This window comes from Pelmatolapia mariae, linkage group LG22 (assembly GCF_036321145.2).
Source record: "Pelmatolapia mariae isolate MD_Pm_ZW linkage group LG22, Pm_UMD_F_2, whole genome shotgun sequence".
Lineage (NCBI taxonomy): Eukaryota > Metazoa > Chordata > Actinopteri > Cichliformes > Cichlidae > Pelmatolapia > Pelmatolapia mariae.
In genome coordinates, this window is record NC_086245.2 from 3,366,272 (window position 1) to 3,392,135 (window position 25,864).

The 25,864-nt window shown below is 41.0% G+C and overlaps 1 protein-coding gene across 1 annotated transcript in view; it reads left to right on the top strand.

Moving 5' to 3' along the window:
* LOC134619765 (collagen alpha-1(XIV) chain-like) overlaps positions 1-25,864 on the top strand; it is a 176,532-nt gene that overhangs the window by 37,172 nt on the left and 113,496 nt on the right. The window contains exons 6-11 of the mRNA XM_063465597.1: positions 19,258-19,416; positions 19,503-19,622; positions 22,358-22,522; positions 23,343-23,504; positions 23,848-24,017; positions 25,312-25,438. Of these exons, the coding sequence (XP_063321667.1) occupies positions 19,258-19,416; positions 19,503-19,622; positions 22,358-22,522; positions 23,343-23,504; positions 23,848-24,017; positions 25,312-25,438 (903 nt within the window). The remainder of the gene's footprint in view (positions 1-19,257; positions 19,417-19,502; positions 19,623-22,357; positions 22,523-23,342; positions 23,505-23,847; positions 24,018-25,311; positions 25,439-25,864) is intronic.

The window sequence follows — 25,864 nt, forward strand, 5'->3', positions numbered from 1 at the left end:
TAAAAGTGTAATCAGGGTGGAGACGTGGGGTTTGCAGGTGGGGAAGCCTAAGATCCTGTGCAGCAGTGCAGTGGGAGGAAATGAGTCGCTTAGATCAATTTTAAATCATGCTTTTTATTTGTTTTTGTTTTTAATGTCTCTGTAAAGCACTTTGAATCACCTTGTTGTTGAATTGTACTATATAAATAAACTTGCCTTGCCTTGCCTAGAATTGAGCTACATAATCATTTCTGTGTTTTTTTATAATGTGAAGAGGCTGTAATTGGCTGACCTGTGCTGTTTGTGGATTAATGCATTTTAAAATAGAAGGGCTCATGTTACAAGAGAATTATGGATATTTTTAACCCTTAGCCATTATAAACCATTAGCCTTTATAAATGACTAATAATGGTAACAAACTTCTTCCAGAATCAAAAAAAGAAGCCGTACATTCCAGTTCAGAGTTATTTCAATGATGTGTCTTATAATGTATCTACTGCTTCCCAGTACCTAACCTGGCAGTGATGATGGATACCAGTCTGCTATGCCCCATAATACTGCTAACTACCCAGTTTAGCCCACATCTGCCCAGTAAAATCTTTCTCCATCTCTGCGAGTTCTTATCACATGTTAACCTTTGTTTTTCTTTCTATATCAAAAGACACAGTTTGACAAATTGCACTGAAACAAAGAAAAACTAAAAGTTTTTGAACAAACAAGGTGAACCAGCCAGGTGTGCACCACTCCGGTTAAGCTTTGCAGATTGACAGAGCTCTGAAACAAAGGTTTAAAGCCTGCAAGGTATTCTGCATGTGGTCATTAAAGTCCTTCTACTATCTGCTTCAGTCTGATTTAAAACTAATATACAGTTATGCTGATAGTAGGTTTCATATGGGCATGTGTTCCATATGAGATAATTGCATAAATTGTAAAAGCTGCACTGTACTTAAGGCTAAGTAATTATGCCACATGGGTGTAATTATTCTTATTTCCCCGTTGTTGTAAAACGTGTGCACATGATTCATTAGCCATTAATAAGTCTGGAATTGGAGGCTGAGATAACTTGAGCACACAGCGTCCTCCGACAGGCCCTACATGAAGAGGACTCACACAGCAGCTTTAACAACAACACAGTAATGTCAGTCTGCAGTGCCACAAATAAAGATGAATGATGAACCAATACATCAAGTGTGGAGGGCTCTTGGAAGGCCAGAGGAGAAGAGATGTTGATTTAGTGAAATTGGAAAGGGAGAGCGGGAGAGGAGGAGGGTGGTGGTGATGTGGGTTCAGTGCAGATGAAGCTCCATCGCCTCCTATTTGACACTGTGACAACCTCATTTAGATCTGAGAGAGAAATGAAGGGACGCAGATGGAGGAACAAGGAGAAGGACCAGAGGACAGCTACATCGTAGAGCCCGCTGCATGGAAATGCTTGGCGTGGGTTTTGACATCTGGTACTCTGAAAGAGGAAAACGAGGGAGCAAAAATCTTTGTCTGCACAGATTTGCAATAAAAGGCTGCAAGCTGAGAAATGAGCAAGAACAGGATCTTGTTTGTTTATTACATTTCTTATCCATATATATTGATCACTATTAACTTTTGTGTATCCGTTTCATTCAGTGTAAAACGCCCGTGCATGACTCCAGTACAGCCTTTTCTCCATCTTGGCGTCTCCACCGTGGGAATACAGAGTAGCATATCTGTCAATTCCTCTAATGATTTTCTCCCTTTTTTTGTTTGTTTGCTTCAGTTTTTGTTTCCATGCTGTAAATATCCAGTCAGCACGTCTCTCCCTCTGGGTTTTTTTGCACTGACTGTCGGTTTGTTCTTTCCTAGATTCAAAAAGGAGAAAAGACACTTCATCCACTTCTTTCTACATCTTTTGTCTCGCTCTCTGACTCGCTCTGTTTTTGTCTCATTAGGGTTCAAACCCCGGAGGTTTCGAGTCCTGTTCAGTTTGTGCTGCTTTATTATTTGTTGTCTTCATGCTTTGGCTCAAATGTTCTCTTTTATCCTCCTTTTCTTCCCTCTCTCATTATCACCTCTTCTTTCACTGTTACACTATTACTGCCTTTATATCTCTGCTGCTCTTATCTTTTCCCACCTATGTTCCTTCCTCCGTCTTCCTGAACCTTTTCTCACTGGATTGGTACCCAGCATTTTATCCTTTAACCTTTCTCTTGCCAGCTTTCTTTCTTCTGTGTTTTCTCCCTTTTGCCATCACTTTTCTTCACATATTCCTCGATGATGAGGCTCTTTACCTTCTCTGTTTGACTGGCAGATGATTCATATTCAACCTCGTGTGCTTGTTTGAATAATAACACGTTTTCTCCACTGTCTGTCCACCTTTCACTACTTCCTCTTAATTTTCTCCCCGCGTCACTTGTTTGACAAACAACTCATCTAATTTCCTTTTTTGTGTGTGTGTTGAAAATGACATCAGTGGCCACAACTTCTCCTTAATAAAAATAGATTTAAACACGAGTATAAAAGGCCAACAGCCACCGTTGGACCTGCAGAAACGAGCTGTTGCTACAGGGATTATAAAACCAGCCTGCTGTGACTTTCAGCACCTGTGTTGCAGATGCACTTGGATCTATTTATAGCTGCTGATGTTGCTACAGTATTTGTACAATTACATCGTTATTCCCAAATATTAGTATTGGGTAAAACTTAATTAGAGCCCAGTATTTGAATGGAAGTCCAAACACTTGTGATCGTTCAGTTAATTTTCTTTATCTCAAACTTTGAGGACGTCAAAGCGACAGTTTAAGGATATTTTAATATTATAACCACTGACTCAACCACTGTTTTCAGAAATACAGCCATAAACACCATGAAGATAACTGGAACTCTGTGTAAAGCGGTTACAGATGCTCCTTTTGTCGGCTGAGCTCTGAGTGCAGCTTCCTACTGCAAAGACTAATGAAGCTAATCTGTTTGTCCTGGTCACACAAACACTGCTTCACACGCTGCCGTTCCAACAAGGAAACAAAAGCTAGAGGCCCAATTTCTGCTTCCACATTTCACTCTCAGAGCTTATGAAGCTGTAGAGTCTGAGAGGTGAAGCAGTCCACGATTCTCCGGTTCAGTCCTTGTTTAACGTAAACCGGCCTCGGTGCCACTCCTCCCTCACCCTCTCCCCTCAGTGTTTGGAGCTTTGTCTGAAATCAGTGGAAGTGTACACCAATGGCAGAAAATGACTGAAAAATATAAGAGGTGCCCTTTACCTTAAAGATGCTTGCTTCAGGTGGGGAAGAAAGACAGTTATGATACAGGAGTGTGTATATATACTTTCACAGAAATAAATCATCTTTAATTTCGTGATAGTTTCGTTTTAGTGGAGAGAGAAAGCGAGCAGCTGAACATGTAAATGATTTAGAGGAAGTCTGGGAGGAAGTGCCGTGGTCAGAGGAAACCAACAGTGAACTCTGGCATCAGCTCGTCTGACGGAAGACAAATGCTGAGTATGACGGAGAGAGCATCTTCCCCAACATCGAAGCATGAAGGTGGACTCATTGTGCTTTGGGACTGTTTTTCTGCTGGTACAGAACGATTTCAGCACATTGAGGGTGCAATGGATGGGGTCATGCACCATTAAATCATGGTGGAGGAACTCCTCTCATTCAGAAGATGGCTCATGGATCAGACTTCCAGCATGACAGTGATCCAAAACACCGCCGAGGCAACAATGGAGTGGCTAAAGAAGAAGCACATGGAGGTCGTGGAGTGGCCTACTCCGTCTACAGACGGCAACCCTGCAGAAAACATGTGAGGGAGCTGAAGCTTCGAGCTGCCAAGCAGCAACCAAGGAAGCTAAAGGTTTATTTAGTTTCTGTAGAAAGGAGTGAGCCAAAACCCTCCTGTGGTCTGAGCAAACCTGGTGACCAACTACAAGAAACATTTTCACTGCGCCTTCTACCAAGCACAAAGTCACATTTTGTTTTGGGATCAAATAATAATTTCAACTTTTATTGAATTAATTTTTTGGCTTCATGTTCTCTCCCCAGTGAAGTGAAACTACCATAAAAATAGAGCTTTTTTCTCATTAAAGTGATGCTTTATATATTTTAGCATGCATGAAATATCTGAAGCGTTTCCTCTGTCGTGTCACTGCAGGGTGTGAAAGTTTTGTGTTTTTTTTTTTAAAGAGGGAGAAAGAAAAGAACAACCACACACTGACACACTCACCATCTGTGATATTTATACATGAAACATATTGGATTTAACGTTTATTATTGTGACCAATCGAAGGGTTTTTGTGCAGTTTTTACTTTCTCTCTTTTTCTTTTTTTACTTTGTAGTTGAAAAAAAAATTCAGAAAACGGAAGTGACACTTCCGGCTTGTTGGAAAAACAGCTGCACTCGAAGCCACAGTGACTCAGTGCTGCCTGTCTCTCTCTGCCCGGCTGTCTCACGCTCTCTCACACACACACCGATGTGTGCTGTCACTGTACTTCTCAGTTTTGCTCTTTCTGCTGCTGCCGAGTGTGTGCAGCTCGGCGTGTGTGTGTATGTGTGTAAGCCTCGTGGGACTTCCTACGGTTTCAGTTTCTCTCAGTCTTGTGACGGTGCTCATTAAAGAGCTTCAGGTTTTCTTCCTCTTCGTCTCTCATCTTCTGTCTTATGCTGTCTGTGCTTCTCACGTCTGCACACACACAGTGCCTTTTACAGCTTTGTGTGAATTCAGTCCCCGGTGGTGACAACGTACCCGTGAAGTTAATGTCAACAATAAGTCGCAGCAGCACTTTGGTTTCAGGTGTGTTGTCACCTGTTCAACCTGTGCACAGTGAGGAAAGTTCACTATCACCTTATGATGAGATTAGATCAACTTTAACACTATTCTGTCTTCAGGTAACACTGAAATTGAGCTTGTCTCTTTCTGCTGAGAAGGGAACTGAAGAGGAAATTAAACCGTGCCAACACTGTTTGATAAACAGTTTTTTTCCTTACTGTTCATATACTTCAAATGTTTCTGAACACAGATAATAACGATTCTAGATTTTTGGAGTTTCAGCATTAATGAGGTGTTTGTAGATTTATGGGTCGTGTTTTTGGAGTTGCTCTTTTTGCCCCAGTTTGTGTGAATGCTCACTTCCGTCAGTGTCTGCAGTGGAGGTTGAACATGTGGTGATAGCACAACCCATAGAGCCACAATGCCCACAGTGACAGAGGAAATGGTACATCTAAACAAAACAGCTCTTCTTCGTGCACCTTTGTTTGAATGTTTCATATTTGAACCAGTGTTAATAATGTCATAACAGGAAACTAAAATGAACACAAGTTGAGTTAATCTAGTAAAATTCCCCACAGCCTGCAGGTACTGCGTCAGAGTGGCAACCAGCAGAGGTTAAAGTGATGTTTCTACAGCTCAGTTAGATGATGTGACTTAAACGTTCTGTACGTCTGCACCGTGAATGCATCACGAGCAATGCATCATCAGCAAGCGTCTTTGTGCTGTCACTTCAGGCCAAGCCCAACTGCAGCACACAAAACATGAACTCCTACAAGAGTCCATGAACCTGCCTAGCAGATTTAATTGTTCTGGAAAGTTCCGGGTACTTTAACCGCGGGTAATGAAGGAGAACGGGAAACCATGAAAACCTTCATTTAGTCTTAAAGTCTTTAAGTCTAAAGATGTGCGACTCATTGTGTGTCTCTTTGTGCTTCAGTGCAGCCTAAGCTCAGCTGTTAGCACTGAAGCTACAACAGAAGATTGTAATGTCATTTTCAGACATCGTAACGAGAACATATCGTACAACGTCTGCAGGTTGTGTGTCTAGACTCATCTAGTGTGTGATTCTGTAGAGAGGGCAGTGGGCAGCTGTGGGTTGTTTTTAAAGCCAGAGACACTGGAACAGGTTGAATCCAGGGATATGTGTCATGAGCTGAAGGCCGACTGACACACCTTAGAAAGGCTACAGTGTGGGATCTTCAACTTCTATGCTGATTCCCCCAAAAAGTAATTATGTAGTAGTTATGCACAATTTGGCTCAGTCAACCCTGACAGGTGGAATTACCACAGTTCTGTGTGTGTGTGTGTGTGTGTGTGTGTGTGTGTGTGTGTGTGTGTGTGTGTGTGTGTGTGTGTGTGTGTGTGTGTGTGTGAGGGGGGTGTCTTGAATTGAAACAGTTCATTGATTTGTCCTGATTGACTTGCTGTCAGTTTTATCTTTTCTGGTTGCTGCCAAGTGCTGATTCATCTGCACGGAGCGTTTAATGCTGCGCCGGTGGAAGCTGCAGTTATATTCTTGACTCTGAAAAAGGGAAAAAAATGAAGACGTACGAGTAACCCTGAGATAATATTTCCTGTGCAAATCACAGTGTATCTGCTTGCCCTCCGGTTTGTGAGGATTTATACTCTAGGTGGAAAAATCTACCAGAATGTGAACGTTTACTCACTAATAAGTCTGCTAATTAGATTGAAACTGTCTAGTTTCTTTTTTAATCTTTGCTGTGTTGCACTCATCACTCTGGTTCTTCCTTCCTGCAGTCAGTCGATCGAGACTGTCAGTCAAACTGTGCTGGCAGGACAGGATGTGCGCTGTTCCATTTCCTGTGCATTTAACTGGAACCATTTTCTTTTTCTGTGGGTGGTATTTTTGCCACTGTGCATCTTTTCCACAGCATTTGATGTTTTATAACAAAACATATGCTGTTAGCTGCAGTTTAAATGAAACAAAGTACTTTATGGCCGTCTTAGAAAATCTGGTGCTCGTGTTAAATGCAACACGTGTTGGAACTCACGTTTTCAGGGTTTCTGAAAGTTTTGATGATAATGATCAATTTCTTCAAAGACTTGTGGAAACTCTTTAGTCTTCCTAGGAAACAGGTGGTCTGCCCTCCCAGAATCTCATTGCATCTCACCCTTTCATGTTTTTAATGACCTCTACAGCAGAAAACGAACGTTTTTATCTCAATATTACATTTCCTCTTTTGTGACACCTGATTTTTTTTTTCACCTCAGCTAATAGAAGTCACAGAAACAGACTTTTTATGATGCAATTATCTGACAATTATGTGACTTGCAGAGTAGTTAATTCTACTAACAGCTCATTGAAAAGCTTCAGTTTTAATGAGTGAAATTCTAGTATTGTATTAATCTGTTAAATGAGCACCAAGCAGACGTTACTTACGTCTCAAAGGTTGCAGCGTGCCAAACAAGCTAGCTAGCACATACACCTACCTGTGCACTCCACCCTCTCATACAGAGAAGGTCACTTTAGGCTGCAGAAAATCATCTATGCTCTGATATTATTTGAATGCTTTTGTGTCTTATGCCTCTCCCCTGCACACGGGCCCTCCGTCACTAAAAGCTTAAATGTGTAAATTCTTTACATTTTGTTACTAGGAGCCATCATTTGTTTTATTTTGGGGTAAATAGTTCTCTGGGCTTTCTGAACGTCTTCCAGTGCTTTCACTCGCTTCTGTTCAGTTCTTGTACCTGACCAGTTTCAGAGGGATTTTTGTTTGCTAACGTTGACCTATGAATCACTCAAGAATAAAACAGCACCTAGCTTACACAATGACCCTGCTCTGTGTCTTCACATAACAGAAAACTTGACAAATAATCAATTTAAAATTTGATCTTTAAGCACTTTGTTATTAACGTCTATTGCCAAAAAAAGGCTTTGCTTAGTTGACTCTATAAAACCTGCCACAGATCGCAGGCTCACTGGTATATACTAGTATTTTTGCACCAGTAAGGTGATTCTCAAAGAGCTTCAGTATTAGTAAATCTGAATATGCTGTGTAGTGTATTCTTAAAAAAGTTGAGTAAACTGGACACGTGAAGGACAAAAAATAAACAACCCTCAGCAGATGGACAGTATCTGAAAGTCAAATGCAGCAAAGATCTGACACAGGACCTGAGTTCATCCTTCTTCAGTTTAAAGCTTCTTGACATATGTTGAGACCATCCCTGCTGAGGCCTCAGTGAACAGTAGGAGGCAGAAAAAGGCTGAGAGACGCCCAATTATACAAGAACCGGGTTGAATCAGTAGCAACAGGTGGTAACGAGTGATGATCAGTATGTATGGACGAGGTTACATCTGTCAAACACAGTGGAGGCTCTGTTGTTGTTAGAGGAGGCTTTGTTGCAGAAAGCACTGTAAAGTACCATCAGTTATTGATCCACCACCTTTAAACATCAGATCGTTTCATTATCAGCGTGACGACCATCCCAATCATACTGCCAGTGTAGGAACGGCTCGAGACTTTTGCACAGCACTCTATTTTCTGGATAATTATTTAATTCCACCTGACCTTACATGACTTAATCACACCGTGGTGTGACGCACATCTGTTGGCCAGCTGTGCGTGGCTGATGTGTTCATACAGCTACAGGATGAACACATTCAGACTGGATTTATTCCTTTTCTACCATTCTGCAGAACTTTTAAAGAAGTTTGGCTTCTTGAACTTCTCAGCTCTGTACTCTCCAACAGAAATATTACACCTTCTTGAAAACTTGTTACAGTTAATTAGAGTAATTTAATGTTACACACAGTTAGATGTAAAAGGTGAAAAAAGAAGTCTTTGATCAAAATTGCTTCAAATTGGGGTGCCATTACCCCAAACACTGGACCTTTCCTTACTTTTCCGGCATTTGCATAAGAAATGTTTCCTGCCACAGCCCGACACCTGAAAGCAAACTTTTCACTCACCACCCACGAGCTGAGACTCACAGTGGTAACAGTGTCCCTGAAATGAGAGTGGCAGTGAGGAAGTCACTGTAGCAGAATGCTCTGGAGGGCTCAGAGCCATAAAGAACCTTCAAGAAATCTTTACGCCATAATGAAGACAAATTGATTGTAGTAGCTTGGTCTCGATGTTATAATGAATTAAATTACAACATTCTTTGGAGTCTTTGGAGAATATTCGATGCTGACCGGAGAATCACCTCTGAGCTGTATTTCAGACATTTGTTTCTCACTCAGTTTCTCACGGCTGAAATGAGCAACTATTCATGAGCTCGCCTGTCCTTGTTTAGATTTATGTTGACACTGATGAGGTGCATTAATCTACTGCAAGCTTGTGACTCAGGTTCATCCAGCCAGTTAATTTCTGCACCCCGTAGCTGGAGACTTTCCTTCCAGAGGCTCGGCAACAATAAAAAACAGATCATTCATGTGCCACTTAATGAGATTTCTACATCACAAATAACTATCTGGCCTAATACTGCTGAATGTATCTGAACCTGTTTTAGATTTACAGCACTGCAACTTTTTTCTGCACACTGTGCACATGACCGTGTTTCTCTACTTATTTGTAACCTTTATTTTTGCAGCCGCTCTCTTTATGCTGAGCTTGTGTGTTCACCACTCCAGCAGGTATTTTTACATCTGTGACCAGTGCAGGAAAACCAGGAGCTGAGAAGCTTCATTTGTGCAATTTGGAGCGTAGTGCCTTGCTCAAGGGCTCACTAATGAAAACAAATGAGTTACGTGAGTATCGGTGATCGACGACCGGGACCTCGCCTGTTGGTCGATTACGTCTCGTTACGCCTGGAGCATTCTGACCGTCACCATGTTGGTGTTATGAAAGCTGATGGATTTGATTAGTCATAAGTCAAATCTGATTAGCATGCTCTGGTTTATTCTCATTTTTAATTCTAACAGTGACCATAAATTATAAAAAATAACTCCATGTCTCATACAATAAGACTTACAACTACTGACTATACCCATAGACTCACCAGAAAACTGTTCACTAAGCCTGTTTTCCTGTTGACTTTGATATCACCAGAAATCGTGTTTGTAACCAGTAGAGGTCCCCCTGCTGGTCATTAGGAGTAATGCAGGTTAAAGATCTACTTTGGCTTTAAGATAAGATAAGATAACCTTTATTAGTCCCACACGTGGGACTTACTTTTGAGACATAACTTATCTGTAATAATTATGTAAAGTGAAAAAGCTCTGGATATTTAAAGTGTGAATATTAATGAATAAATTAAATTAAGTAGTTAACAATCACTGTGTGATTTTGTGACATTAATGTAATATCAATAATGTCATTGTGGGCTGTATGGATGGCACAGATGCTTTGTGAAAACCACGTTTACTGTTGTACCTGCTGAACTTTCCAGGCGGATGACCATTTGGAATCTGCAGGAGCTGAACGCCGAGTGTCTCTCACGAGCTTTTGCTCAGTGTGGAGTGCTGAAATCACAGGCAGCTGACCTTTGACTTCCCGGCATGTAAATTAGCTCTACTGTAGATAAACCCATCAGAGAAAGCCTTCAGGTGAGCTAGCTCACCTTTGACACAGCAGATATCGGCATCGCAGCTCTTCTGCTGTTGCCTCGAGCGTTTTGCTAAGTGCTGGTCTTGCTTTGCTACTTCTCCAGCTAAATAAGCTTCACACTGCTAAAGAATCACAGACATGCTGTATTTTAAAGCCAAAACTGTTGCACATACGCTCATAAGCTTTATCAAACAGCCATGGCTGTGGGCTCATGGACTCGGTATGATAAGGAGTTTTTGGTATCACTTGTAGGTGCTTTCTGAGACGGGCTGGATGTCTGGGCTTTGTTGCAGCATCCTGTTGTCAGAATGGCTCTCTGATTGAAACATGAGATTTTTTCTCTCAGATTTTATTCTTTCAAATCTTCATGCAGTCTCTCTGCTGCAGCTCTGCTCACCACTGTCTTGTCTAAATCCATGCTACACAAGAAAGTCTCAAGTGTGCATCACACACACTTCATGACACCTGTTCAGTCTCACAGCTGTGGCAGAACAATGCTCACATTCTTATTAAGGTGCAAACGCTATTACTGACCTTCACTGTGTGTGTGTGTGTGTGTGTGTGTGTGTGTGTGTGTGTGTGTGTGTGTGTGTGTGTGTGTGTGTGTGTGTGTGTGTGTGTGTACATATGTGTAGTTATTTAGTGTAAACATAATAGAAAGGAAACATGAACCTTGATTCATTCATTAGACCAGCGGTTCCCAAACTTTTTTTGCTAGGCCCCCCTTTGTTTTATAAGAAAAATGTCCCCCCACAAACACATCCTCCAACCACACACACCCATATTTTGCTCCATTGCGGTTTATTTCACACCTCAAACATTTAGTAAACAATTAATCAAATACAAGTAATCTGCAATAAATTACAGGTAGTAAGAAAATAAACTAGGCCTACTAACTCTTTTACGCTACGTCCACACCTACACGGGTATTTTTGAAAACGCAGCTGTTTCGGCCACACGTAAACGGCGTTTCGAATCACCGAAAACGGAGATTTTTTTAAAACTCCTTTTTTGCGTTTACGTGTGGACGAGGAATACAGAGTTCATTACGCAACGTCAAAGGTATGTGCCTTTTTTCACGTCACGCTGTGCGCCACGTTATTGTTTACATGAGATGAATTGCAGAATGGCAGATAGAGACAAAATACTGTTAATCTGACTGTCTGCAGGTTTTACACGCTTACATACACACACGCAGTTACTGTCCCTCCATTTACAAAGGCAGAGGCATCACAGTGTGATTATTTTACGTGTAGTTGTTTTTTTCCTGTGTAATAATATTCAACATTGCTATCAATACATTTTTCAAAAAATGCCTCTCTGTGCAAAATGGGTTTAAAAACATAAACAAATCGTGGCAGGATCAGCCTGATAATATTTGTATCCCACTGTAACTTTACTGTATAAAGAGCTAACATCTCCAAAATGTCAGGAGTAGTTAGTCATTACAACAAGTGTTTGTGAACTAAAAATCAAGAATGTGGGATCCTGTTTTATGAGCTTTTTTTGTTTTTTGCTAGTGTCTGCTTGCCGCTCTTTTTGTCCCTCTTCCCAAACGGCACTCTGTACAGTTCAGCACGGTGAGCTGGAGGACAGGTGAAGCATGCTGTCTTTTTATTTTTATTTAAATGCCAAGAAAATCCAACAGTTGTTATTAATGACTGAAACTCACTCTTCTCTCCTAATTCATGACAGCTTTGTTCAGTGATCCATGCTGGCTCACATCAGATTATATCAGGAAGTAAACAGCTACAGAGACACAGCTGGCTCACAGCTGGATTGTGACAGTGAAAGAAAATAATGCTTAATTACAGAATCAGTTTGTAACTGAGTCTTTGCTCCCAGGTGTGACATTCTGACTCATTACATATATTTAGAGACATTTTTGTAGTTTGTTTTGCAGTGGACGAGCAACCCGATTTCTTTTTTTTTTAATATGACACTTATAATGTATCATCATCATCATCATCATCATCAGGGATGAACTAATCCCATGATGCAAACAGTCTCGTGGTAACATAACTTGATTATATGAGTAAAATCCCAGCAGATGAGCCAGTCTCAGTACCGGATCACATCAGCTTATCCTCTTCTCGACTTTCAGTCAGCTACGCTCGTCTTCAGGCCGCGTAATCAGATTAATAACTGTTGTTCCTGCTGTCAGCTCGGCTCTGTTCTGAGGCAAAGTGTGAATAGCAAACAACATTTCAGTCTATAACAGTTACAATATAGTCAAAACATATAAAACGGCAACTTTCTGTGTAGAAACCATCAAAGTTGAGTTAATACAAATATAGAAAACTGATGCTCTGCACAGACTTGGTGTTCCTTTAAGGAGACTTCCTCGTGTTTCTTCTGTTTGCTCTTTTTCATCCCGGTTGGTGTCAAACTGGGTTGACCTTTGACCTTTGCTCTTTTCTCCTCCCTCCATTGTTGACTTTTGTTAGCTTGGTGTTTTTTGAACCAATGTTTACGTTTTTTTGTCTCTCTGCCTTTAAACAAAGTTAAAGCGCGCTTTAGTTTTACACTTCAAAATAAAAGTTTATTGTTTTAGTAACATTTCTATATGACATCGATCTCAAACGTGGCTTTATTCTTTCTTTCTTCTATTACATTTTCTGTAGTGTATATGAAAACACCAAAATATTAACAAACATCTTTAGAAAACGAAAGGTTTCTAAGACCCGTTCCTACATTTGTATTTGGTGGCTGCTCATGTGAGCCTGTATCAGGTAGTACTGTGTGGCAGGCAGAGACAGGACTCAAACACAAAGGGATTAACTAAAAAACACAGTTTTATTTGGTGAACACTAAACTCAACACTCTGACACTAGGAACTGGGAGCTATAAGCTACAAACAACTAAGAATTAATAACCAGGAAGTTAGGAGGGAAATAGGGAAAAAATGGCACACGAGGAAACACACAGCAACACACAACAACGAGCAGAGAGAGAGTGAGGACCAGAGTACGCAGGATGATGAGGGGATGGGCAGCAGGTGGGAACAGGAGGAACAAATCGCTCATAATGATAAAGGGGAAGCAAAACTGAACACAATGCATGTGAGACACAGACTACCAAAATAAAACAGGAAACAGAGACAGAGAGCGATGGAGACCAAGACGACCAGGACACGAAAGGGAACAGACCAAGTAAACAAGTAACTAAGAATCAGAAATGCACACGATGAAACTCTAAAACAGATGGACACTAAACAAAGAAAGACAGAAATACAGAATATAGAAGTAAACAAAACGGATACAAACACAGCCTGTAATAAAGTCATTAATGTTACAGTTTTTGCAAAAAACCAATGATATGCTTCATTTTTGCTGCTGTAGTAAAAACAGAGGTGTCAGTCAGCTTCAATGGAGCTGTGACGATAACGTTCTGTAAGCTGTGCTTCCTTTGCAGTTTGTGCTGTAAAACCAAACAGTGTTTCCTTTGTGTGATCACAAATGTGAGTCTCTTGTGTTGTTACACCTATTGCTCAGACTGTGTCGGCCCCGCCCTCTTTTCTCTCTCTGCGTGTCTCTTTATCTCCGTTTTTTTGTTCGTATTCTCACATTATCCAGTTTGCTTTTATCTCGTTTGTTGCTTCTTGTATGATTAGTGTGTGAACAGCAGTTATTAAGTGAAAATATAGATGTGCATTGCAATTACAGCATAATAAAACAGAGCAGTGCTGATGATTAGTGCTGGAGGAGAATCAGTGCAGCGCACTCACAGAGAATAAGAAATAAAAGAAAACAAATGCCAAGGGGGGCATTAGGAAATCAAGCAGAGAAAAACACAGCATTGGTATTCGCAGCAGACTCACTTGTGTACTTTCATCCTTTAATACGCGTCTGCCACTTTTTTTCCCAGTTCTTCCTCTTCTTTGTCTTTTGTCCTCTTTCTGCCATCTGTCCAGGCACCAGTATTTTCCCAGACGTGCTATTAAAAGAAAGGTAGTTCTTTCACCTGCTGCCCCCAAGCACTGCTTTGCCTTTCTGTTTCATTTCCTGTGCTGACTAAGAAGAATTCGTCTTTTCCATCTTTAATTCTGTTCAAATCCTTCATCTTTAGACGCTCCTGTATTTAGTTCTGTCTTTTCAAGCTGTAACATTTCATTTAATGCCAAATCTGGCAAACTAAAAATAACACCAAAATAGTTCATTGCAAAAGGCCGAAACTAGAAAATATCTGTTTATTTACTTTGTTTTATAGAGTTTAAACAGCCCTTTATTTAAAAAAGGGTCAGCCCAAGACTGCTGAAGGTTCTTCATTTGTGAAACTGTTGTTGTTTTTGTCCTTTTATTAGTGACTTGAACAGATCTAGACTCAGAAATGATTTGCTCTTTCACTCCAGTCCAACATGAAATTAGAAACAATGGGAGACTTCAAACATAACCTACAAACAGGAAGCTGATCCAACCTGAGCCTCTGTCTCATATCGTGTTAATGTTTTAGATGTCACTCTCAGTGCTCACACATGCACCGCGTGCTTTTGGCACTTGACACATAAACTGTGGACACGTATTGAACAACAACAGCTGATGACTTTTGAAAAATGGAGAAGTTGGATGCTGAAGTGTGACCCTGAGGTTTGTCAGAGGCTGCGGTTCATGTCAGGAAGCTTCGTTTATTCAGGAAGAGATGGTGGTTTGGCTGCTTCACCACAGGAACTCTGCACACTGACTAATCTTTCTTACCCAGTGCATTAAAATGTGATGTGAACCGGTCCTTAGGCATGACAGATGAATCACTCTGTATCACTGTAAAACTTGTGGCCACAACACCAACATGAAGTGAGACCCTGTGACATCACAGCAGCTTGTACAAAAGTGTTTGGTGCAGTAAAACTGGACCATAGAGATGATTCGCTGTGTTTTCAGTTTCTGCTTCGTCCATTCTGAAGTGAGTCTCTCCTCCAGCTGCTTTTATTTGTCTAAATCATAAGCAAAAACAAACAAAAGTCTTCAAGCCTCCAAAATGATAGTTTGGACCAGAAGACTACAGCACACATACACTGATATAGAATACACAGCAATGACACTACACCAAAATTGTACTTTCAGATGTTTTTGTGGTGCAGACAGCGACCCAAAAACGACTTTCAGTTTCTGTATCGCTCACCACACAAACCTGATGCCAGGCTCAGTCGTCTTTCCAGAGCCGCGGAGTAATTGTGTGTTTTATGTGTCACTGCTTTCATCTGAAGTCACGCTGAACAGCGGCTCCGAGACTCGGCTGGAAGACCGAGGAGGAGGCTTAAATTCCGACACTGCAGAGACTTGTAAGAAGTGATACCTTAGTTAGTTCCTGTCAGTGATGAATGAAATGACTGCTGAAGAATGCCCTTGCCCTCCTCCAAACACACACTTAACGATACACCTCTTGAGACATGTTATAACCCGAAAGAAATATTCTCTTATACATCTGCAGGATAAGTAATTGGGTGCCACTGGCATCAGCTACACACGTTAGATCTCACGTATAGAGACACAGCAGCACTGAGCCAACTATGTGTCAGATTTGTGCTTATGCTTGAAATCAATGCTCGTCTTTCTTCCTGGGAGTAAAATGGTTATTCTACTTAATCCACTGTTAAGGCGAACCATCGAGGCTCTGTTTTTATAATCGGTACTGCATCATGGCTGTGCTTTTGTATGTCAGTGTGTACTGATAAGCTTTATTTGTTCAAGGAAAACATGCTGGGCAAGTATGACCTTGTCTCTGGTCTCTGCTTCCTTCATTTGTTTCCACATTTTAAACCTTCGAGATCCTCCCCGAATGACCCTCCAGGGTTACTGATGGGTTTTACATCTGCTTGAATCCTCTTGCTAGCAGAAAGAAATTAAAAGCCACTCGTCAGTGAATATCCTTTTTCTGCCAGTTGGTGCTGGGCAGGTAGCGCACGGTGGATTTATGGTGCTTGAACCTGCTGTTAACACGAGTTTTGAGTCTAAAACATTTAATAAATGCACCACAAAACCGAGCAAATATAAAGAGGCCAAGAGATTCCACAGAGCTGCACAGATGGTGGTAATTACATGTGATGAAGCCACCGTGAGCGACCCCCGTCACAGTACACATTCAGAAAGACACAAGGGGCATGTCAGTATTTTTAATTAAGCTTTTAAAAGTAGAAGGGAGAGCCTCTGTGTCCCAGAGGCAAAGGATGCTTTTTCATTTAATCTTTTTGGATGATATCCTGTGTTTCTCCTAATGCTAAAACATGGAAACACAAAGTTTAACACAGCACCATACAGCCATCTGTAGCCTGGTTTCAATTAAAGGGAAGACCTGAACCTCTGACCCTTACACTGATATCACCTGGTGGCCTCTTATGATGTGAGGGCATGGTGCTTTCTCCACTTTGATGAAAGGCTTACTGCTAATTAATAAAAAGCTTCTCTGAGCAGAGGCACTTGTGTCCTGATGACAGTGGCCTCCTCTATCCAGAGGACACCAAGCTCAGTGAACAGCCTGATGAGGATGAGACAAATGTGAATCATATGCTTAGAACGTCACATTCACCTCATCTCAACCCAGCTAAAAACCTTTTTAAGAGTTTTTTCACTGATGCTTTAGATGCTTTAGACAGAGATCTCCAGCACTATCCTCAAAACATCAAATCATGGGAAATACACTATAATACACCTACACATTACACCTGCAGGAGACCCATGCCATGAAGCTCCTGGTGCACAGTTATTCAGCTGATATTAATGCCAGATGGTGTTTGGAGACTTTTAAACACCTTCCTCTGTTACTTTAAATGATCAGGTTGTTTGTAGCTGCTGTTTTTCCTGAATTCTTCCAATTTGTAATAATTCCACTTACAGTTGATGGTGAAATATCTAAGATCGAAATAACCTGTTGCAACTTTATCATCCTGTTGTAGCAGCACACTTGAGTTCAGTGATCTCTTTAGAATGACCCGTTCTCTCACAAATGTTCGTAAAGGCAGCCTGCATGGCTTGGTGCTTGACTGATTGCATACCATGTGGATCTCTCACCTCATTTTTTAGAGGTACAATTCTGAAACAGACCAAAGTCATAACAAATACAAATATAAATATTTACATTATTCATTCTTCATGTTGTGTAATTACCCACCTCCTGGTATTTTACCTGCTCCTGGAGCTTTAATGACATGAATAATCGAAGCATGATAGGATAATTGAAAGGATGTGACAATGCTGCAGGTCAGTGCACGACAGTAACCAGGGGCACAGGAGGAGGATTGGGTATCAGACACCTTTAACCTGGATCACACAATCATAAAAGAGAAATGAGTTTTGGGTTTAAACGTAACATGTAACCGAGCTTTTTTTTTTAGTGCTGTTAAACGTGTATGCAGAGATGTTAACGGCTGCTAATAGCAAGCTAGTGTGGTGGTTGTGGTATTCATCGCCATGGGGCAGACATTTGGATTCATCTGCTTGCTTTGTTCACGCTGCATTGACAGTTGGTTTAGGGGTGTGTTGGCATTAAGATGCAGGTGCAGTCACCTGTTCAGTTTACCTGGTATTGATCAGCGTGGGCCAGGGTGAGCTCGAGACGACAGAGTTCGGTTGGCTTTGAGTTGAGCAGTTTGTATGTTTGTTTAAAAGTTTCTATCTGTACATCAGCACATGTGTTACAGCCTATTAAAACTGCAGTGCAGGGATTTGGAAATAAAGAGGAGCTAACAGTCTCTGAAGTCCTTCACAGTCTTTCTTCTGTGCATCATGTGTAGCTTTTTGCAGCTTTGTTCATTTTATTTATTTTTTTCTTACACTGGACAATTATCATCTTCTTATAACATATTGTTGACTGTCCAATAAAATATGGAAACCTGCTGTAAATGTATGAATGCATCATGTAAATAGTAGCTGCGGTTAATCTTATGGCTACTGCTAACCCACAGTAACACTACTCATGAACTGTAACATGATGGGATGTTTTCATTCAGATTTAGCATTTGATTTTTGTGAAGTGCAATGCTATCATTGTAGCGATAGCAAAAAAAGAAGCACTTAAATTTCAAAACTTATGTACTCTGATTTTCTTTGTTTTCCATCCAGTGGCTGATGCTCAAAGTTTTAAAGAAAAAGTGAGAAACAAACTCTCAGGCTTCAAACTGCTATAAACACTCTTATAGTTTTTCTTAATCTTGGATCTTTATTCTGTCCGTGAAAGGGGATATCCTTATTACATCATCTCAGGCATAGAAGCCCCACCCACCTGCTGTTCAAATGTTTTGTGACCGACAGCCAATCAGTAGAAAGTTGACTTTAAAGGAGCGGGTGCTGAAAGCAAACAGAGGATGAGATGAGGGGCTGCAGAGAGGTGATGAAGCTACACATATTCCCACTGGGAAACTACCCAGTATAGTGACCCTCTTCCAGTGGATCTGCTGGGAGTTTTAGGTGCTATATTCAACTCCAGTTTGATGGAGTTTGGAGGCTTCTTGAATTCAAACCCAGCACCCTTAACGATTGCAGTATTTCCCATCGAGACCCAAACTCGGGGTTCCTCAGCTCCGTGTGAAAGATAATTGGCGGATAGAAATATGTCTGTTTCCTAATTTGCTTGGCCTTTGGCTCAGTGTGTGCTGGACTGGCTTTTGTAAATGAACTGCTGTTTCCTCATTAGAGTCAGGTCTGTTTTATCACCCAGTAAACTGTTGAGACAAACAACAGAGGGGGCTGTTATTTTTCATCTGCTAAAACGAAGCGTCTCGCTCCTCTAGGGTTTAATTATACTGTGTTGAACTGAATTAGAATTAATGAAACACTTTGTAATACTTTGGGACAGAAGCTGCACATCAAACTGTCCTACTTTTACCAGTGCAGATTTATCATGTATGTGCTGTAGGCTGCCGTGGAAGTTTGGGATCCTGTTTATAGTCTCAGTCACATGTTAGGCAGAAGGCTAAATGTTTTTGTGGCCCACCATCATGGCGGGAAACCTTCCTCTGCTGATTTAGCTTTTCAAAGTTCAGAGTTTTCCTGTTTTCCAAATCTTTTCTAAATTTCTGTTTTCTTCTTGTCTGATTTTAAGCTGAAGCGGGATTTATGTGTAAGACTCCAGCCATAGCCGACATCGTGATCCTGGTAGACGGTTCCTGGAGTATCGGGCGGATCAACTTCAGGCTGGTCAGGACCTTCCTGGAGAACCTGGTCAAGGCGTTCTCTGTGGAGATTGACAAGACTAGGATTGGTGAGAAGACTGGAATCTGTTATTAAGTTACTGTTAAATATTTCTATTAATTGTAGTTTAAATTCCACTCTTACTTTTGCACGCAGGTCTGGCTCAGTACAGTGGAGACCCCAGGATCGAGTGGCATCTGAACGCTCACACCACTAAAGAGTCTGTAATCGATGCTGTGAAGAATCTGCCATATAAAGGAGGAAACACACTGACAGGTGCGATGCCAAGCGAAACCCCAGCCTCCCACTGGTTATTATGGTCTGCTCTCCCCATCAGAGTGAACAGATAATGCTCAGAGGTGCACTTGGACCAAAGCCCGTCCTTTTGCCTGAGCTTATTAAACTGAGGGAGCTCATTTTGGATTAGTCTTCAAGTGTTGGTGACCTTGCCGCCTTCGGCTGATAAGAGCTGAGTGTGAATCAGAAGGTCGGCTAGCTTTCTAAAGTTTCAGCATCACTTTTAACGGACAGTAGAAGGAAATAAATAAAGACATTCACCAATATTCAGGACAAGATTGGTAAAGCAGGAATGCAGCACATGCTGTTATTTGAATTTATTTGATTTGTCTTTTTGTGTTTGTTAACTTAAACCAGCAGGAGAAAACATTTCATAGAAGTATGACTTCATCCTGGAATTCATCAGGATGTTCTTGGAGTTAAACAACCATCAACTCCGTACCAACAGGCACTTTCATTTGTTTCATGTTGTTCTGGGAAGAGGGGAAAGAGAAGATTAAAAAATCCAAAAAATGAATTATTCTAAAAATAAATCCACGTGGAAAGCATCACAAATGAAGCAGAGGGTCCTGGCTGTCCACAAGATTAAACACGAAAGAATAATCAGCATTAAGCTGAGTTTCTAGTAGCTGTCCAAAAGCTGCCTGAGGTAAACTTTCAGCCCCAGAGCAGATTTTATTGGTTATATTAATGAAAGGCCAAGATTCGTGAACATTTGGGATATTAAAACATTAATCAGAGATGAGGTAAAATACAGTATTTTATTGGATTGCAGCTTTTTGCTCCACTTCTTTGTAGAACTGGTTACCAGCCGTCACTCTAATGCTAACTGGAGTGATGCCGTTCTTGTGTAGCACCTTTCTACTCCATTTGAGCACTCACGTACTTTCTACCACATCTATATGCTACTTTGTTATCGATACCCAAGCATGTTTGCATCCACACACATTCACAGGCTGACTCAGGGTTCAGTATCTCGCCCATGTGTTACTGCGCCACACTGACAGGAGGAGCCAGGAATGGATTGAGATGACCCGCTCGGGTTTAGTGAACATCACAAAACAGCCAATATCATTAAATGCAAACTGACTGGACTTGAATGGGCGTCTTCCTCATGCACAAACTTTAGTTATGCAGATCTATGGAGTTCTGAGCAGAGTCTGATGCTCTTCATGTGTTTCCATCACTATCCAAATGATGTCCAGTTATATTTCTAAATTATGCCCGGACAATCATGCTACAAGTTTGACCCTAAAAATCTCTGTAAGGCGTCATGTGTGGCTAGCCTCCGGTCACTTTGTAAATACTATCCTTCAGCTCTCAAATTCAAAAAACAAAATGAGGACAGCTTTGTTTTATCTGACAAAATATTCACAATTAGGAACATTCAGTCTCAGTTTGGGCCTAAAAAATCCACCCCGCTGATCTGATACTTGTAGACTGAGATTGTAATTTAGGCTTATTTAGACAGTGGGCTCACTCTGTTAATCTGATTGGAGAGTACAATCAGGGTCGAAAAAGAAAAACTGTTTCACCCCAGTGATTTATCACAGACGTCCACCTCCTCGTGATTTTTGTTTTCCCTTCCACTTGTCACCAAGTGCTTGTTGATAGGGAATCATTGCAGAGTCTTTACCTTGAAGTATGGATCACCTTGAGACAGGCTGTTGCAATTTGACCCTCTTTAAATAAAATGTAATTGAACTTCTTGTGTTGCTAATGAAACTGATCTATCGCTCAAGGGAGCAGCAGGACTTTAAGCAGTCTGTTAGAAGTTGAAGAAGACGTCTGTAATGTCGTTAATGGACACAGCTGAACTCAGCTGCTCATTATGTTATCAAGCTCATTAGACAAAAACCTTGTTGAGCTAATAAGGCACTCTATAACAATCATTTTCAAGTCTTTGATTGCAACTCTTGAGGCTACATCTCCGCTCAGAGGCATTTATCTGTCCTCGCTACACCTCAGTGGGAAACTTTAAGTGCAATCAAACTGTCAGCCAGGACTTAACTATTGCTTTAAAAGTGCAGACGATAAACGGCTCGAATTCCCCGCACTTTTATCCAACTCATGATAATTTAATATGTATGCAGAAGTATATTATAGTAAAATCTAACCATATTTTTATGGTTTTCCTACATTTGTAGAACAACCCAGTCACATTTAATGTTTTTTGACTCGTCAGATTTGCTCCACTCAGCATGAAAGCTGAATGAAAACAACATTTTCTTCATTGTTGTGACTAAAATGTTCACGTTTTCTACACGCTCCATCTGTGAAATTCAGCTATATATCACTAAATGACTGTCACACATTTACAAGGTTTTTTGTTGTTTTTTTTACTGGTTTGTGCCCAAATTTGGGACTTGAAATATTTAAAAAAAAAAAAGATTTAAACTAGCCAATACTTTTGTTTCCAAAACTCTTTCCCAAATTACAGATCCTGGTTTAATAGTTTTTGAGATATTTATGTTTGAATATTGCCTCAGATTTCAATGTGTGAAAAAAAAATGTCTGGTTATCAAAAAATTATTTGATAAATGAAGCAAAATTTCCGCAGCACTCAATATCTAAGTCCAGACTTTGAGCCGTAGAGTATTTAAACAAATCATAGACGGCCGAGGCTGCGATGATTCGAGGTAAAACGGCTCTTCTTCTTATTTTTATTTCAGCATCTTCGTGTTTTCACTTTATCTTTCTTTAAATCCGACCAGGTCTGGCTCTGACCTTCATCCTGGAGAACAGCTTCAAACCCGAGTCAGGCTCCAGACCCGGTGTTCCCAAGATAGGAATCCTCATCACCGATGGGAAGTCCCAGGATGATGTCATACCCCCAGCGCAGAGCCTGAAGGATGCTGGGATTGAACTGTTTGCCATTGGTATGACCTCCCAGCACTAAATGCTCCACATACCATGGACTCGGCTGTAATATTGCTCTGCTGCACGTTCAGCTGCTTGTTGTGTGTAGTAGAGTTGGAGCTCCTCTGATAGCAAACATAGAGCACAATGATACTTCTACATCTGTCTGTATGTGTTAAAATGGTGCAGCTCCTTTGATTCACTGAGCTCTCCTTCATATAAACCCCAGCTGACGCTCTGAGTCACAAACAGAAGCAGAAATCTTTAAACATTCACATTTTTTCCTGAGTTTTCTAGGCTGAACTGTTTTCTTCTTCAGCACAGTCACAGCTTAATTTCAACATTTCTGCCGTTCTGTGTTTGTGCTGAAGTAGCAGGTTATTAATTAACTGACAAAAATTGAATAAAAGACCTTTAATGATATTTGCAGATTTTCACCAGGCAAGAACAGCAGGCAGCATCTTAGATTCATGCTGATTCTTTTTGTATCATAAATATTTTTTAGTGCATTTCATTTTGGACTACCCCTGATGTTATACTATCCAAATGTGTGATTTTGGGATACCTTTGGACTCAGTCTGTGGCTCTTGTCAGCCTTCAGCTTTAGTTTGTAGCTTCAGCAGTGTACGCAGTCAGCAGGGGCAAAGTTTAGAGATGGAATAAGAAACCCTGTTGCAGAGAGCACATGTCAGAGTCTGGCGAATAGTTTTGCTGTTGTAGATGAAGTCCTGTGTATATATTCATGTTCTGGTTGCATCATGGAAAACTTATTTCCAACACCTTTCATGTCACCGTTGCTGTCAGTCGGATCACTCGGTTTTCTCTCTCCTCTCTCTCCAGGTGTGAAAAATGCTGATGAGAATGAGCTGAAGGCGATTGCCTCACCTCCAGAGGAAACTCACGTTTACAACGTGGCAGACTTCAGCGTGATGAGCGACATCGTGGAAGGTCTCACCAAGACCGTTTGTGACCGCGTGGAGCAGCTCGACAAGAAGATCAAAGGTCTGAAGAGCGGCAGGAATCAGCAGAGTCGTAGATGATACCGCAAAGATGCTGCTGATAGTTTGCATCGCTGTTGCTTTGTTGATGCTGTTGGTTGGATATATAACAAGACCACTTCCCCACCAAATATATTGCAGCCCTGTTATCTTTGTAATGAAATGCCCACAACTTTGTGCCACATAAACACAGATGTGGCTTCAGATAGCAGGCAGAGCTGTTACAGTTTATTACTTTCAGAGTCACTTTGCACACACAACAGGATTATTTCAGCTCTCGCAGGCTGGTCTGACCCGAGTTTCACACGTAATAGAAGAAAAATCTCTGCTTTCTTCATTATCTGCAGGGGGGGCGGAGCCTGCCCCGCCACCAGCCGTCGTGGCTGCCCCTCGTGACCTCGTGACCTCACAGATAACTGCTCGTAGTTTCCGGGTGACATGGACACACGCGTCGGGCCAGGTGGAGAAATACCGAGTGGTGTACTACCCCGCCAGTGGGGGGCAGCCAGAAGAAAAGGTATTTTATTTGTTTTATTGTTAGTCCATTATTATTTAAATTATTTTCATCTATTTTTAGATGTTTTCATGCCTGAAAGAAACACACTTTTTCTTAGCGATTAATGCAAATCATGCAATTTTCAGGAAACTACAAATAGTTCTCTTTATTTTTCACTTTTAATTTTCAGCTTCCATCATAGTTTTTCCACCACAGTGAACAGCCCTGCTTTTATTGTAATTGTTCAATAAAGTGTAAACTCCTGAACTGCCTGATTGTTAGGCGGCTCATCTGGCTTTCTGGCTTCTTATAACTGACTAAAGGAGCGCTTTTCTTTTGTCCCCTTAATTAGTGGAACTTTGGTCCTGATTCGCCTCCACAGAGCAAATAAAATACAAACTGTCTGTGATGTAGTGGCAGCATTTTAATTAAAGCTGCTCGGCTAATCCTTTTAAGGGTCACTTCCAGAAGTTAAGTAATTTCTCAGAGTGATCTGCATGATAAATGCCAACAATTATGCAGAATTTGCAGTAAGGGAATAATAAAAGCGAGCACTCTCGTATGCTGTGGTAAACTATATTCTGTTATTTTAATTATTAGCCATTAGCTGTGGAAGATGTGAAAAACTGGAGAATTTATGTTGTTTTTTAATCAGTGTCCTTAACTACAGACATCCACTGACTTATTCTGTGACGTAGGTGTTTTCCCATGTGCTGAAATGTCCGGATAATGCATTCAAACTTTGTTTCCCTTCCTATATTACCACGCAGACATGCAGTGCTGTAATTTTCCAAGTTTATATTTATGCTCCTGCAGTTCCTTCTTATTTTTATCCCATTTCTCTTTGATGTTTATTACAACTTGCAGCTGGAACGGCCCAGTTTCCCCACAAGGAAAACTGAGGTTTCATCAAAGCTAATCTGATCTAGTTACACTCAATTTAAATCTCTTTGGAGAGAGCTGAATGCCTACAGCAACATGTGGTGCTTTTTTCAACCTTGTGATATGCAGTCGCTTAATAAACAGAAGATTTTTTTTCCTGTATTTTAATACTTTTTGACAAACAAAGTTCTGCTGTCTATTACAAAGAGATGAAGAGCTCTAATTTAGAGCAAATTAAGATTATTTTAATCCCAGCTGTATCAGACAGTTATGTCCCTGAGAGCACAGCAGAAATGAATGAGCATCACAAGCAAACGTAGTTGTTTAGTGTGTCTGACTGACTGGCTTATCTCATTCCAGCATTGTAAACTTACTGCACTTGATAACACTGCTGTGATATCCAGACTGTGACCCACTGGGATCTGTTTTTTAGGTGGTCCAGGGGACCCAGAACAGTGTGGAGCTGAGCTATCTGAACTCTCTGACAGAGTACCAGGTGGCTGTTTTTGCCGTCTATCGCAGCGCCGCAAGTGAAGCCCTGAGAGGAAGTGCTACTACATGTAAGTTTATATGTTTACACAGTCAAACAGATGGAAGCAGGCAGGAAACATGGTAGTAAGCACCATGCAGCATCTGTTGGTCTGTAAGACCCATTTTGAAGCCAATATGAACAATATTGGCATCTTCATTGAGACACGTTGAAGCTAACAGTGACTGTATTTGGACATGAGGGTGGTGCACTTCTCTGCTAATGCTAGCAAACCTCGTGCAGTCATCTTGCAGTCCTGTTGCCTTTGAATTGGTTTCTCCAAAAACGGGGACCAGTTCTGCGACCAGTCATAGTCAGTTTTTTTCATGCATTAGTTCAGTATTGAGTGGAAATGAATGCAGTATGTTTGTGAAATTACAAACCTGTTACTGCCTACATACACAGAAAGCCACACTAACTCTTTGTACAAAGGTTTGTCAGAACCTCACAGATTTTA